Source organism: Oryctolagus cuniculus, chromosome 3 (genome assembly GCF_051225735.1).
Source record: "Oryctolagus cuniculus isolate XC-2025 breed Fujian yellow rabbit chromosome 3, ASM5122573v1, whole genome shotgun sequence".
NCBI lineage: Eukaryota > Metazoa > Chordata > Mammalia > Lagomorpha > Leporidae > Oryctolagus > Oryctolagus cuniculus.
Window position 1 is genome coordinate 139166695 of NC_142869.1, and position 15052 is coordinate 139181746.

A 15052-nucleotide genomic window follows, 5' to 3' on the forward strand; every position below is an offset into this window, starting at 1 on the left:
AAACTACTAACCCTGTTTGACCTTATTCTTAGACAAAACAGTAAGAAAACATTTTTTTCCCGTTTAACTTATTTATTTGAAATTCAGGGAGGGAGGGAGAGGGAGAGGGAGGGAGAGAGAGAGAGGGAGAGAGAGAGAGAGAGAGAGAACTTGCAAATGCTGGTTCACTCCTCAAACACCTTGAACAGCCAGGGCTGGGCCAGGCCAAAGCCAAGACCATGAACTCTAACCAGGTCTCCTGTGTGGGTAGCACAGACCCAAATACTTGAGCCTTTCAGGATGCACATCAGCAGGAAGCAGGATTAGAAATGGAGGCAGGACTTCAACCCAGGCATTCTATGTGGGATGTGGGCATCCCAAGGTGGCTTAACCACTGCTTGACCCTGATTTTTATATTTATTTAAATCTGGTTTAAAATAATGTACTAGGGTAAATTCTATTTAAATCTTCAATGTTTGGAATGACCTTTGAACACAAAACTCAACCTATCCTTAAAAATTAAATATTTTTTAATCTCAGAAAAAATGTTATACAACTTAATTATGTGACCTTTAAAATTATAAACATCACAAATCAAAAACTAATGCAATCTCATTGACACACTGCAACTCTCTATGACAGGTTTAAACCTTAACTGCTGCAAACAAGTTAGCTATGACAGAGGTGTGATTACTCAGTGTCATCTTTTTCAACACTAAACTTCAGGACCAAGAATGTTTCTTCCTCTGGGTTAACTCTAAATTATGCAATCTGAGAATTGCTAGTAATTTACCTTTCTTTACCAAATACTGTAAAAATAGAAGAGCTACATAATTCATTTTGTTTCTCATGTTGACAATGTATGCAGGTCCTTTCTTAAACCCATAGTTCATACTGAAGACACTTTAAAAATGCAAAAATAAATATTTTAATGTAAAATGATAGATAATTTCTTGCTTAGTCATTAAATTATCATATTATAGGTTAACTGTTTATTCATTGAAAGGTATAATGTCTGTTTTGATGGCTTCTTAATGCAATGCATACAAAAAAGAATTCTTTGTTGACCTAGCACGTTGGCATGGAAAATGTTCAACATCCCAAAGAGCATAGTTCTGGTAAACAATCAAATAAGATTTTCAATAAAGCTTTAAAATTCATCTAACATTATGACTTTCTTAAATTGTCTGGAAATGTTTAATTTATGAGCTGTCCATGGAGGAGGGGACAAAATGTAGATCAAATGAAATGTAAGACAAACTGTTTTTCCTATTATGTAAATGAAAAGCATCCTAGTTACCAACGGCTAATAACAACTTCTCACTCCCCTAAAGAAACAAATAAGATCTAACCTACTTAGTCTGAGTCTTTATCAACTTATTATTTTTTTAAAAAGGAGACATAGCTTATGTTTTTTAATTTCTATTTTATCGGAGAAGCAGAAAGAGACAAACACAGACAAACAGCAAGTCCTCATCCAATTGCTTCACTTTCCAAATGCCCAAAATGGTTGGAGCTGAGCTGGGACCAGAGCCAGGAACTCAATGCAGGTCTCCTACATGGTTGTGGGGATCCAATTTCTTGAGCCATCACCACTGCCTCTCAGGGTCCACACTGGCTGAAAGGAAGCTGGAGTCAGGAGCAAGAGCCAGGGATTGAACCCAGATACTCCAATAAGGGACATGGGGTCTGAAGCAAGAGGTCATATGTACACTCCCATCATTTGACTCGTAGTGAAACACTTAGCACTGAAGTTCACAACAACAAAAACTAATGACTTTGCATTCATAATATGATTTAATTTCTAATCTTTATAAAAGATCCACTGCTTAATAACAGCAGTAAGATTTTTTAAACATCATCTACTTCAAATTTAGTGTATAGAGTAAAATTCAACCAAAAATATTGCTCTTCAGTAAAATAAAATGGTAAGTAACACAAAAATTACCATTTTAATATAGGTTCCTTCCAATATCTGTGCATTGCAAAACAGAAATAAATTTTAGCCACTCCAATTTTAAATTCAATATAAAAGCTAGTAGCAGTCATACAGTAATATTTCAAATAGATCATTATTATTTGGCCAGTCAACAAAAAAAATTTTACTGTAAAATTAAAATAATTATATACTGAATTTTAAAAAGTCTCATAGAACACAAGGATTTAACATTTATTCTAACACATGATGAAGATCAATCTGGTTCATTCTAAATATTTAAGATGTAAATGTGGGGCCAGCACTGTGCCGTAGTGGGTAAAGCCACGGCCTACAGTGCCAGCATCCATTTCTGGCTCCAGTCCCGCTGCTCCACTTCTGATCCAGCTCTCTGCTATGGCCTGGGAAAGCAGCCCAGGATGGCCCAAGGACTTGGGCCCCTGCACCCATGTGGGAGACCTAGAAGAAGCTCCTGGCTCCTGGCTTTGGGTGGGCACAGCTCTGGCCATTGGGGTCATCTGGGGAGTGAACCAGCAGGTGGAAGACCTTTCTCTTTCTTTCTCTCTCTCTGCCTCTCTTGTAACTCTGCCTTTCAAATGAATGAATAAATCATAAAAAGAGAGCCATTTAAAAAAAAGATGTAAATGTGTTGTCTTAAACAAAAGCTTTAAATTCAACAAAAACTAAGCACCTACCATATGTTAATATCTTTAGAGATAAAAGCTATTATACCTTTTTAAAAGGTTTTAAAATAATGAGTGTAGTATCTTTTTAAAAAACTGCATACTAATATTTCCCAAGCAGTTTTGATGGCTCTTAAAAGTTCTGTTAGTTTTACACATTTTAAACACATTATTATGGTAATACACATTTAAGTTCCAGTAGTAACTTCCAGAAAAGCAGAGCTTTAAAAATCACAGGTTTTTTTAAGAGATTGATACATGAAAATAGACGCATGATTCTTGGAAGTTAAGAAACCAGTTTAAGATGTTATAATTTCCCTAAGACAACTGAGGTATGTGTTGAGGGGAAGAATTTCTCCTAATTATTAATTAGTTTTTCTTCCCACTTCCTCATTTTTAGATTGAAGAATTCCCAGGGCTTACTGTGGTATATATGGCAAAGATTCTCTGGGTGGACATTGCGAGAGAAATCAGACAAGCCAAAATTTCAAGAGAATTATGATGGTCCTATAGTGTTGAAAGGAAAAGGACATCTGTAGAGGTTCTAAACTTAAATAGGGATCAAAGGGATCCATTAATTTACACTGACAACAAAAGGGAAGTATGATCAAAATGTAGTCTCTAAAAATAAAATTTACTTTCCAATTACATTATGGTTTCCTACAAATCCACTTAAACAGATAAACAAGTAATCCCTCAAACTCAGCTACCCTCAGAACAAAGACCATTTGATGAGTTTTTCCCCCAAGAGACCAAAGGTTTCTAAAACTCTCTGGGAACAAAAATCATGCCTAACCTTTTAATAAATTTGCCTCCACAGTCCAAACTTAAAACATGCACAGTGGATTGATAAAAATAAACATCTATAGCCATGGTATTTATTAAGTAACAACTTAAAATAAGGTATAACACTCTCTCTCTTAAAAAAAAGGCATCTCATTTTGCTAAAACATCAAAACAAACAAACAAACAAACCAACCCCAAAGCAATAATGAAGCAAGCCAGTATGAAGAAGGTTAGTAGACTGAAGCAGCTTTTCTTACTATCACAAACTTGGTATTTTATTTGAAGCCAAATAAGTCCAACTGCCTTATACATCTAGAACTGACCAAGGTCACTATCAAGAAAAACATGGGCATAGACAATGTTCCTTCCTATGGCTATACAAATCAAACTTAAAAGAATACACTGATTTCATACACGGGGATATTAAGATTAAAGGACTAACCTTCTTATGAACCACAGATCTCATCCATCTAGTCCATAAAATAAATGCACAGCGTTTTCCGCAGGAGTGAAGGATCTAGACTTACTCAAAAGCATAATACATAAGACTATTGATTCTAAATTCCTATACAAACTCACCCAGTACCCATTAATATTTCATTTTATAATAAAATATTTCAAAGATTCCAAGTAAGGCTGTGCTCAATCTTCCATGATGAAACTCAATGGTTCAAAGCAAAATTCCTAAACCAGTTATTCCTGCAATTATTCTGCAGACTAGAATCTTTTCATAAACTAGTTAATATATTCAACATATGAACTAAATTCACTCTCAACTATTTACAATGGAATAAGAGAATCATGAAAGGGAGTATGCTCTCCAACCTTCTTAAGTACTACTGGATTGAAAGGTACTCATCTTTCAGTTGCTACACAATCAGAATGGTCATTAAAAGCCATTAATGGCCCACTCATATCTCACTATGTAGTTCAGCCTAAAAAGAAGATCAACCTCCCACTACAGAAATAATTTCCAATCATTCACACTTTCAAAAATACAGCTGAATGACACCTGACACCATTTAATTTTCAGCCTCAGTCTATAAGATTCTGAAAATAGAAAAAAAAAAAGGATTCAAGACCCTATTACAGTAATGCTTTTATTTAATATCTATTAAAACAGACTAAACTCCGGACTCCAGAATCCCATAATAGGAAAATGGGCATGGGGGAAGGGAGAGGAAGGGAATCAAGAGCCAAAGCCTTACTTTTTACTTACATAATGATGATAGTATGCTATAAGGCAATTTTAGAAACATGCAGCTTCCTTCACTTTACCAAATACAAAACAACTTTGAAAATTCTTATAGAAAGCATAAACAGGAAAATGGATGCAAAATACAAGAGTGGAAAGAACAGCATCTTTATACCAGTGAAGTAACAGGTTCAGGCTTGTTGGTATAGCTACCTAAAATCTAATCTGAAACAGAATACAAGAACCAAAATTCACAAAATCGGCCAAGAGTTGATGAGAAATGTTTTATCCTAGATTAAAACATGTAATCATACAAAACAGGTTGCACTTAAACATTTAAATTTACTTCGGTATGTTAAATAAAAGATGGTTGGATTAAACCAAACAAACTATCACTGCTACCCCAAATTTGTTTAATGTTTAAGCGCACCTACTTGACACTACAGAAATTACCAAGGCTACCTGAGTGTTTTTATTTTTTTTTTCAAAAGTAGTGTCATTTCATTTGCCTCTCAAGAGAAACCAATAAAATTAATCAACTAAAACACAGTACTGCAATTTGCAGTAAAATCAACACCTTTTTGTAAACGGCTTGGGCAAGGAAAAAAGCCCACTCTTTTCATGTAAACATAATAAGCCTGTAATATGCTGCAGACAAACGCACTGCATGGGGTGTGGAGGACCCGAGCTGATTAGATTACCACAACATCAGCCTGGGGCCGCCATTTTTAGAATCTGTAAAGGACAAAAGAGGGAAATTACAGTTTTGACTCCCCATCTCAGAAATTAAAGAGGAAAACAAGGACTTTTTTCCAATTAGGGACTGCTGTCTCCAGCCTAGAGTTGCATGCACCTCGCTGAATTCTCTACGAGGTCTCCGCCAAGTCCAGACACCTTACGTTATTCCCAGCTCTTTAAAAAGGGGATGAAATGGGCCAGCCGGGGTGCACCCGGGATGCCACTGTAGCGATTTCGCGTTCAGTTCAGCTGGTCTCCGAGCTCACCGCGGCCTCCAGCAGCAAGGACGGAGCGCGGCGGCCCGGCGACCAGCGGCACGGAGCGCTCGGGATTGTCTGCTCGCCCCCCGCCCCCGGCTGCCTGTACAGGGAACCGTTTGTTTCTCTTCTGTGTCTGCTGCCACGGTGTTTGTGCCAATGCCTTGGTCAAAATAAGCTTTTCTGAAATGAGCCATATTGTGGATTCTCAGGCTCCCGCACGGGGAAAGGACGGCGGCACTGCGAGAGGAGTGGGGGAGGAGACTGGGAGGGCTGGGTACTGGGGTGACCACCTCAGGGGCGGGTTCACCCGCTCCCGGAGAGGATGAGGAGCTGTCTCGCCCGCTCGCCCGCCCGCTCGCCCACAAAGAGAGATGCCCAGGGCGTTCTCTGAGCCCCCTGCCTATTGACGCCAGCAGCATCCCGGACACGTCCGCTTCCGAAATGGACCAAGAAAAACGGGGCCTGGGTGGCTCCTCAGCACCTGAAGCCGACGCGGTGGAGAACAGGGAGCGCGCTGGCAGTGCCCGGGACCCCTTCGACACCAACCCTGCTAACAGTCACAAGCCTCCCTCCTCGGCCTGGCGGCCCTAACCCGCTGCCGCCCAGGAGTGCGCCCCCTCCCTAACTCCCACTCCCAAGGGGGTTTAACTGCCAGTTTCCCCGGCCCCTACCCTAAAACCCGCCATAATGCTCCCTTTCCAGGGACAGGAAAGAGAAAGGATGTATTCGGCTTCAACCAGCAACGTCCTGCCCCGCCAAAGACACCCCAGAGTCAACGTCGACTCCCGGCTCCCCACGGATAAAGATGGGAAGCCCCCCGACCCCCTCGTCACACCAATCCCCCCACCCTGCAAACCCCATGAACTCCCACAGAGACGACAGGCACTGACCTGTGATGTTCACACACCAGACACCCGAACCCCGTTATGTGCTCGACCCCCAAGGAGTCTCTCCACACCTCCGCGGCCAGGCGACCCCCCGACAGCAGCCACTGCGGACACAGGACCAGGCTCCACACACCCCCTCCCCAAAGAGCAGCGCGCAGCCTCTTCGTCAGGAACCGAGGAGTCGGGGAGGGGGCACCCAGGCAGTCCACAGGAACGCAGAGGCGACGGCGAGGCTGCTCCGAGTGTCTGTACCCCCTCTGTGGCCGCTCCCGAACTCAGGCAAGGTCTCCGACTCGGCCCCCTGCGCCCGCTCAGTGTCACTGCCTCTCGCTCTGGGAAAATGGCGGCGACGGCGGCGGCGGCCGCGGCGGCGGCGGCGGCGGCCGCGGCGGCGGCAAGTGCACGGGGCCCGCCCGCCCCGCTCCGCAGGGGCAGAGGGGGAGGGGACGAAGCCGCCCGCCGCCATTTTGCTTGTGGGCTGCCGCCCGCTGTTGCCTCTCCGCCGAGGCGCAAAGGCAGTAGTAGCAAACTGGAGGCGGTGAAGTGGGCAGGATCTCCGTCTTTTTCACGACAGAGCCATTCGACAATTCACCGAAGGTCTGGGGAAGTTTCGGTATCGGGTGGGATGGAGGCTTCACCCCGGTCCGCTCCAGGTTGGATCTAGGGGGAGCCTGGGCCGGCAGCAACTGGGTGGAAGTTGGATGACAGTCGGGCCTGGGAACGACCCCGTCCCGACACTCCCCCGAAAGCGCTGCGCTATCCCCCACCCCCAAAACCACCTCAGTCCCGGGCTCCCCCTACTCCCTCCCCCCAGGCTGGCCTCCAGCGCAGGGTGAACCCGGTTGGGATGTCACTCGACGCCCACTAGGGGCTGAGGAGGCTCCAGTGCGCAGGCTCAGGGCGCCGGATAAAAGCGGAGCTGGCGAGTCCAGTGCCGTCTCGATGGAGGAGCACGAAACGGAAGAGGTCGGGGGGAGAAGCAGCAGGAAAAGTGCAGCCACCGTCGGCGCCGCCTCCCTGCCACAGTGTATCGGGGTAAAACGCTGCCGTTGCCGTCGCTGCCTCCTAGACTTCTCTTGGCCCCGGGGAAGGATTTCCCCCGCCTGCGGGACAATGTGGGGGGTGGGTGGGAGGGGGAACTGGGAATTCCTTTATGTGGCGGTGATTCAACGAGGGAGGGACAAGGAGACGGTTATCTGGAAGAAGACTGTCGGGGGAGGCCAAAGAATAAAGGGTTTCCCTCACTAAAATGACACGGCGATTCCGGCTCTTGCTGTCGGGGTCTTTCCCCGAAATGGCGGTTTCCGTCTTCTTGCCCCACGGCGACCCGGAGCGCCTGGTAAGCTGAGTGGGGAGAGGCAGAGGCGGTCTAGGCAGCCAATCGGTGCCTGATGTGGTCTGTCGGGCGCGTCGTGATTGGCTAGCGATGACCTCATGCTGCAGCAGCGGGTGGGGCCAAAGCCGTCGGGGGAGGCTGTTGCAAAGGCAGAAAGGGAGAAGTGACGATGGTGATCCTTGCTGCCGCGGCCGATATGGAACCCGAGCAGCGGCGAAGGGACTCGCAAGCCTCTTCCCTGACCATTTTCTCCTGTCTCTGCGCGAGGTGAGGGCCCCGGCTCGGCCTCTGCGAGACTTTGGGGCGCTGGCGCGGACGAGGAGACACGATTTCTCCTGTGACTTTTGTAACTGCGTCAGGGCAAGATGGCGCTGGGTCTCCTTGGGGCGCGGGGGGAGAGGCACGTCCACCGCCGCCGCAGCGCATGTGACCGGGCTGCATTCCTGTGGGGTTTGGCTCTGGCCCAGGCTGGGGCGGGGGAGGGGACCGGGCTGGGGCGGAGGAGACTGTGGTGCGGTCGGCGTTGGCGGCCCGAAGAGGAAGAGATGACTGTTTGCAAGCGCTTCCCCTCCCCCACACAGCAAAACAGCTGCAACTCCCAGGGGAAAGCCCCGGGAGGGACACTCCTCGCGGGGTGTGCCGGCTGTTGGTGGAGGAGAAGGTTTGGCGCCCTATTTTCTTATCTGCCTGTCTCCCTGCACGGCGTTCTTATGTAAAGTGGCAGGGCCCTGATGTGGGAAGCGGAATCCACTGGGAGTCCCTGAGGGCTCCCGGGAGGACAGACAGGGCCTGGGGGCTCGTCGAGGAGTATCGGTTGTGTTCTGAGATGACGTCAAGTTTCTCAGCTTCCAGTAGAAAACTCTAGTATTCTCAAAGTTGGGAAGCCAGCGTGAAGGTGTCAATCACACCCAGGAACACTCTTTAGTTTCCTGAGGGCTACAAGCTGCCGAGGACTGTGCCGACTAAATAGCCCCTTCTGAGCTGTCTCTTCATTCCTTTTTGTACTGTGTACTCTGCCAGTATCCTCCCTATCTGTACATGCTGTAAGCCTGTGTAATCTTATCAGTGGGATTTGCTTTTCTCTCTAAATCTAGGCATCAGTAGTAAAACAGAATAAAGCTGCCGGTGTTTTTATCTGGATGAAGTTGTAAGGTTCTTTTCAATACTTTCAGCCTGTCCTCTCTCTGCCCTCACAATGGTTTTTACAAATAAAAGATGAACTTGCAAGCCCTTGTGGTAAATGTTGCTCATTACGGTGTCTGCACCATTGGGAAGTAGTAATGCCTACTTATTTAAGCTACCTATTGAAAGCATTTTTGTGGTAGTATCAACTAGTTTCTGAAACCTTGATAGGCGGCGAGATCTCCAGCAGTTCAAACTTCTGAAGGGGTATTTTCACAGATGTAGAAAGGTAGACTGACTTTGTTTTTCATTATTCTCTTGGGCAGACTAGTTACAGTAGCAAAAAAGTAGTGAAGATTTAAAGAGCTGCTTTTGGGTGGTGTGGAGAGTGGGGAGTTATTCAACAAGTATATTTGTTACTAAAATCTGACGTTTTGACAAATACATAATTGGTGCTGGGAATTTAATGTCGATAGGGTTTTTAATACCTTTTTTATTATTTTTATTTATTAATACCTTTATTTAAAAGAGTTATGGGGGGATTTTCCATCTGCTGGTTCACTTCCTAAATGGCCCCAATGGGTGGAGCTGAGCCGAACTGAAGCCAGGAGCTTCTTCCAGGTTTCTCCCGTGGGTGCAGAGGCCCAAGGACTTGGGGCATGCTCTGCTGCTTTCCCAGGCGCATTAGCAGGGAGCTGGATTGGAAGTGGAGCAGCTGGGACTTGAACTGGCCCCTGTTTGGGATGCTGTGCTTGCTGCAGGCCAGAGCTTTATGCTGCACCATAGCACCAGCCCCAATACCTTTAAGTCTTTACGAACTTTTGTGACTTTCTTTGACCAGTTAACAAAATATGAAGAAACCAAAATGCCTATAATTAAAGTGTTATTATGTAGTAAAAAGAATTTACCATTCTAAGACTTCTTTTTCCTCAGCCACTTCACTTTTGTCTGTAAAAACTCTTGAATAACTCTAAGGGTTACTGTACTTGTGTGTCAGTTGAGCCACGTCCTCCATTTCCTTTGCTTTAAAAAGGGACTAAATATGTAATCAGATTTTAAGGTAATTTTCAGAATATCCCTAACATCACTGTGCCCAAATAAGGAAAGGGGGGCATTTTTTGGAGCTAATACAAATCCTTTTTTTACTTTTAGCAGCATGTTACCTTTTTTTTTAAATGTATTTATTTATTTGAAAGTCAGAGTTACCCAGAGAGAGAGAGAGAGAGAGGGCTTCCATCCCTTGGTTCACTCCAGGAGCTTCTTCCAGTCTCCCACGTGGGTGCAGGGGCCCAAGGACTTGGACCATCTTCTGCTTTCCCAGGCCATAGCAGAGAGTTAAATAGGAGGTGAAGCAGCCGGGATTTGAACCGGCGTCCCTGTGGGATGCAGGCAGTGAAGGCGGGAGCTTTACCCACTATGCTGCAGCACCGGCCCCATCTCATCCTAATTGTCAAACCCATGAACTTCATGAGCTCTTAATTTTTTCTTGATTCTTGTAAGTGGTTCCTGTTTCTATTTATTATTTGAAAGATAGGCAGACACAAACTGAAAAGCACTGTTTTTTTCTGTTGATTCACTCCTCAAATTCCAGGAACAGCAGATTCTGGGCTAGGCACCTGAGCTGTCTCCCAGGGTCTGCCCTGCTGGGAAGCTGGGATCAAAAGCCAGGCTGGGAGAAGGGGAGATAGAGCGGGAGGTGGGAGGGAAGTTATGGGGGTCAGGGGAGCCAGGCTGGGACTCCAGTGTAGGCTTTTTTTTTTTTTTTTTTTTTTTTTTTAATTTTTGACAGGCAGAGTGGACAGTGAGAGAGAGAGACAGAGAGAGAAAGGTCTTCCTTTGCCGTTGGTTCACCCTCCAATGGCTGCCACTGCAGCCGGCGCACCGCGCTGATCCGATGGCAGGAGCCAGGATCCAGGTGCTTTTCCTGGTCTCCCATGGGGGGCAGGGCCCAAGCACCTGGGCCATCCTCCACTGCACTCCCTGGCCATAGCAGAGAGCTGGCCTGGAAGAGTGGCAACCGGGACAGAATCCGGCGCCCCAACCGGGACTAGAACCCGGTGTGCCGGCGCCGCAAGGTGGAGGATTAGCCTATTGAGCCACGGCGCCGGCCTCCAGTGTAGGCTTTTTAACCGATAGGCCAAATGCCCCATTCCTGCACTTCCTCCATCATGGCGTTTTCAGTACTACTTGGGAATACTTTTCTTTGACTGTTTTTCTTGTATGTTCTTCCTAGGCGATTTCATTTGCGCCTGTTCTGTTCTAACTCTCCAGCTTTCATCCACGGATTAGTTCTTGCTTCAGAGCTGCAGATGCAGTGTTAAGGTTTACAGGGCCACAGACTTCCTGAGCACATATGAAAACATTCGGCGAGACTGATTGAGACATTCACATCCCATCTTGGAGTGCTTGGGATCCAGTCCTGGCTACTGTGCTTTTGGCCCAGCTTCCTGCTAAAGTGACCCTGGGAGGGAACAGATGATTGTTCAAGTAGTTGGGTCCCTGCCACCCATTTGGAAGACCTCAAGGGAGTTCCAGGCCTGGCCTGGCCCAATCCTGATGTTTGCAGGCATTTGGAGAGTGAACCAATAATGGGGAGATATACCCCCACCCCTAGCTTTCAAATACAATTAATTGAAAACATTTTATTTTTAAATATTTATTTATTTATTTGAAAGGCAGAGTTACAGAGACAGACATATCTTCCATCTGCTGTTTCACTCCCCAAAAGCTTGCAATGGCAGGAGCTGGGTCAATCTAGACCCAGGTGCTTCTAGGTTTCCCACATGGGTGCAGGGACCAAAAGACATGGGCCATCTTCCAGTGCTTTCCCAGGGAGCTGCATCAGAAGTGGAGCAGCTGGGTTTGGAACTAGCACCCACCGCAGGCTGTGGCTTTACCTGCTTCGCCACATTACCAGCACCTGAAAACATTTCTTAACAAATACTAAGTATTGATTCCTAAAACATTCCCCTATATTCTCAAAAAATTATTTTATATAAATTACATGCTAGAACCAATTCCCTTAGTTTTCTTCTAATCATTGTCTCTTGGGCAGTCAGAATACTTTATCACTATCTGGAGTGTCTTTTCCCATTTTCAGATGATGCAGCTTTAGTCTTTATTTGCTTCTTAAAACTTCCAAATCCCCACTCTCAAATAAGATGAGCCATTCTTTACATTGATGACCAGCCCAGTGCTTGACACTTAGTAGGCATTCAGGTAAACCTGTTTAGAGATTGGTAAGATTAGCCACTTCACCAGTAGATCATCTCTTAGGAATTATAGCAATCTAAACTGTGAAATAGCTGACGTTCAGCTTTAACAAGAGCTCTTTTGACCACTAGAGTTTGGTTAACAGGTGAAACGAAAGCTTGGGAGTGAGATGATTCGATGGGCCAGAGAGATCTGCAAAAATGGTGAAAGAAATAAATGGGCTGAGGAGATTCTCATATTATTTTCAAATCTGATGAATGTTTTCACCTACTAACTTGAACAGTATATAAACCAGTGACTATATGGGTTTAGGATTCATTCATGTGTTGGAGGTTTATCAAAGTATATGGCACTGCTTGCTCTGATAGTAGAGGACCCAATTTGCTGTGACTTTGATTTTTTTTTTCCTGTTGCTTGATGTCATTTATTTATGTCAATGTTCCAGCCTCTTGTAGCCACATGTTTTATGTACCATGAGCTTGACATTCTAATAACAGCCTATTAATATTGTATATTATATGAATCTGAAATAAAGGAGTCAGGTTTAAACACTGATAACCCTTTGGTCATAATGTTTTCTGATTGGGGGGGACACATATAATGCTTTATCTTTTGACATATTTGATGAAATTTAAGTTCAAAGTAAGAAGACATGAATGTGAGTCACTGAATTTCATTTTTGTATAAAATTTTCCTCTACTTCCCCCCCACTTCTGATGCTTCGTGTCCTAAGTACATAAGAATGGAAAGATTCATATGTGAAAATGGTTTGAACTTAAACAGTTGGGATATACGTTAAAATATTATGGTTAAACACATATAGCCTGATTAGTTTAATTCTTGAGTGAATGGATTGGATGTTACCTTTTTTCCTGGGTAAAATGTTATTTATGGTAACACTAATCTTGAGTTACATTTTTGCAGATAGTGACCCAAAAAAACTAAACTTTCAAGGGTTTTGGATACTTTGAATCAGACTATTTTCTTATGAAGAGGCAGGCTAAGAAGTATATTCTTAAATATCAAAAAAAAGTTGAAAGTTGTGTGCCCTCTTCTGCAAACCATAAAGCCCATAATCTCCACGCTATTCAGTTCAAGTGTCAAACATTTTCTAATAGGAATTCCATCCGGAAACCAGAGAAACCAGTAGTATACTTGTGTGAAGAAAACAGGAAGGCAGCAAAAGCCAAGAGCTCACAATTCCGGAAAGATTCTAAATGAACTGAACTAATGGCTTGCCATTCAGACTGTGAAGCTGAGTGTTTCTAAATGGCATGTGTTAAGTAAAAGGGGTTCTTTAATGCTCAGTGTACCATCTACTGGAAGTGTGGAGCTGCTGAAGAGGAGCTGTGCAGTCTATCAGAAGTCCTTTAGTTAGCTTGGACAAATAAGTGATGATAATTCTGCATGTACCAAGTTTGTCATTCTGCCCTAATTGAGCTTGTAAATGTGTTAATTCTTGTGTTTCTTTAGGAAAAGCATTTTGTGGCACATTTTCCATTGCTTACATTTGTCCTAAGCCCTGATGTGGGCTGAGTTTATCTGGTAATTGTGTACTCCATATTTTCAAAATTGGATTTGGGGGTCTTGTTTGATCCTGTGGTATAAACAGACCACAAAACATAAACAGTAAGGTTGTCCTTTTTAAGTATAGAATATACCTTCAACGAAAAGCACTTTTCTGTATCCCAGGTGTTTTTTTTTTTAAACTATTTGCCAACCTAGGAAAAAATGGTATTTCATACAACATAAGCCTAAATTGGGTTAAGTTACATAGAAGCTTACTCTCCTAGAGGTTATTTTACTCTTATTTTTATGTTCCTTATCCTCAAGAAGTATTTTGAAAGTGCTTTTCCCAAAGTATATTTATGGCTATTAATATCTCAAATTTAAAGCTATATTCTCTCCTCCTCACTTGTTCTTTTTACCTGTAACAAATTGGATCTTCCTCCTAAATTTCAGTCAACAAGTAATAGCGTTCCTATCATAAAATACAACTTAACTTTTACATGTTTTTTCCTTTACAGTTAATTCCTACCCTTTACAGTCTGGTGAATACACTGCTCAGTATTTAAAGCTTTTTAATGTTTTTCTCCCAGCCTTTATTCTACCTGTTTAAATTTAGCTCAATTTATGTCACTTCCATTTCTTTATGTATAACTAACTTGGTGTATTGCTGACAGCTAACACCACAAAAGGAAAGACTGCCAGTTAAAACTGATGGCATATCAGTTGGAAGTAAAAACTTAGGAATAACAAGGCTTTTTTTTTTTTTTTTAAGATTAATATTTATTTGGAAGGTGGGGTTAGGCAGAGGTAGGAAAGAACAAGTGAGATCTTCCATCCTCTGGCCCACTCCCCAGACGGATGCAACGGCCAGAGCTAAGCCGATCCAGAGCCAGGAGCTTCCCCCAGGTCTCCCATGTGGGTGCCGAGGCCCAAGGACTTGGGCCATCTTCTGTTGTTTTCCCAGGCCAGAGCAGAGAGCTGGATCGAAGTGGAGCAGCCAGGACTTGAACTGGTGCCCATATGGGATACTAGCACTGCAGGCGGCAGCCCCTGTTTAAAGATTTATTTATTTCAAAGAGTTACAGAGAGGGAAAGACAAAGATTTTCCATTTCCTGGTTCTCTCCCAGATGACCGCAATGGCCTGGGTTGGGCCAGGTCAAAGCTCAGAACTGAGTGTTTCATCCAGGTCTTCCAAGTGGGTGCAGGGTTCCGAGCACTTGGTCATCTGCTGCTGCTTTTCCCAGGCCTTTAGCAGGGAGCTGATTCAGAAGTGAAGCAGCCAGAACTTGAACCAACACCTTTATGGGATGTCTGCCCCTGGAATAGCAAGTGTTTTAAGCTAGCAAAGTGTGCCACATCAGGTCATTGGTGACAGTAGTTGATTGGGAATGAGGGAGAGTTACTCTA

General features: G+C 44.3%; 2 protein-coding genes across 12 annotated transcripts in view; one reads left to right on the top strand and one right to left on the bottom strand.

The window, feature by feature from the left end:
* The window catches only part of KMT2E (lysine methyltransferase 2E (inactive)), an 84393-nt gene extending 77595 nt beyond the window's left edge, over nt 1-6798 (bottom strand). For all 11 annotated transcript variants that reach the window (XR_016230980.1, XM_070071170.2, XM_017342740.4 and 8 more), the window contains exon 1: nt 6468-6798. The gene's annotated coding sequence lies outside the window, so the exon portion shown is untranslated. The remainder of the gene's footprint in view (nt 1-6467) is intronic.
* Nucleotides 1397-7407, top strand: LOC149127529 (uncharacterized). The gene is made up of 2 exons (XM_089328500.1): nt 1397-7061; nt 7279-7407. The coding sequence occupies exons 1-2, from the start codon at nt 6265-6267 to the stop codon at nt 7298-7300; spliced, it is 819 nt and encodes a 272-aa protein (XP_089184626.1). The 5' UTR covers nt 1397-6264; the 3' UTR covers nt 7301-7407.
* Nucleotides 7408-15052: the final 7645 nt, after the last annotated feature.

Excerpts from the sequence above, each read along its gene's own strand:
- LOC149127529 (XM_089328500.1), top strand. The coding sequence starts at position 6,265 with ATGCTCCCTTTCCAGGGACAGGAAAGAGAAAGGATGTATTCGGCTTCA. Across the intron at positions 7,062-7,278 it reads CATTCGACAATTCACCGAAG|GCTGGCCTCCAGCGCAGGGT; the intron begins GTCTGGGGAAGT and ends CCCTCCCCCCAG.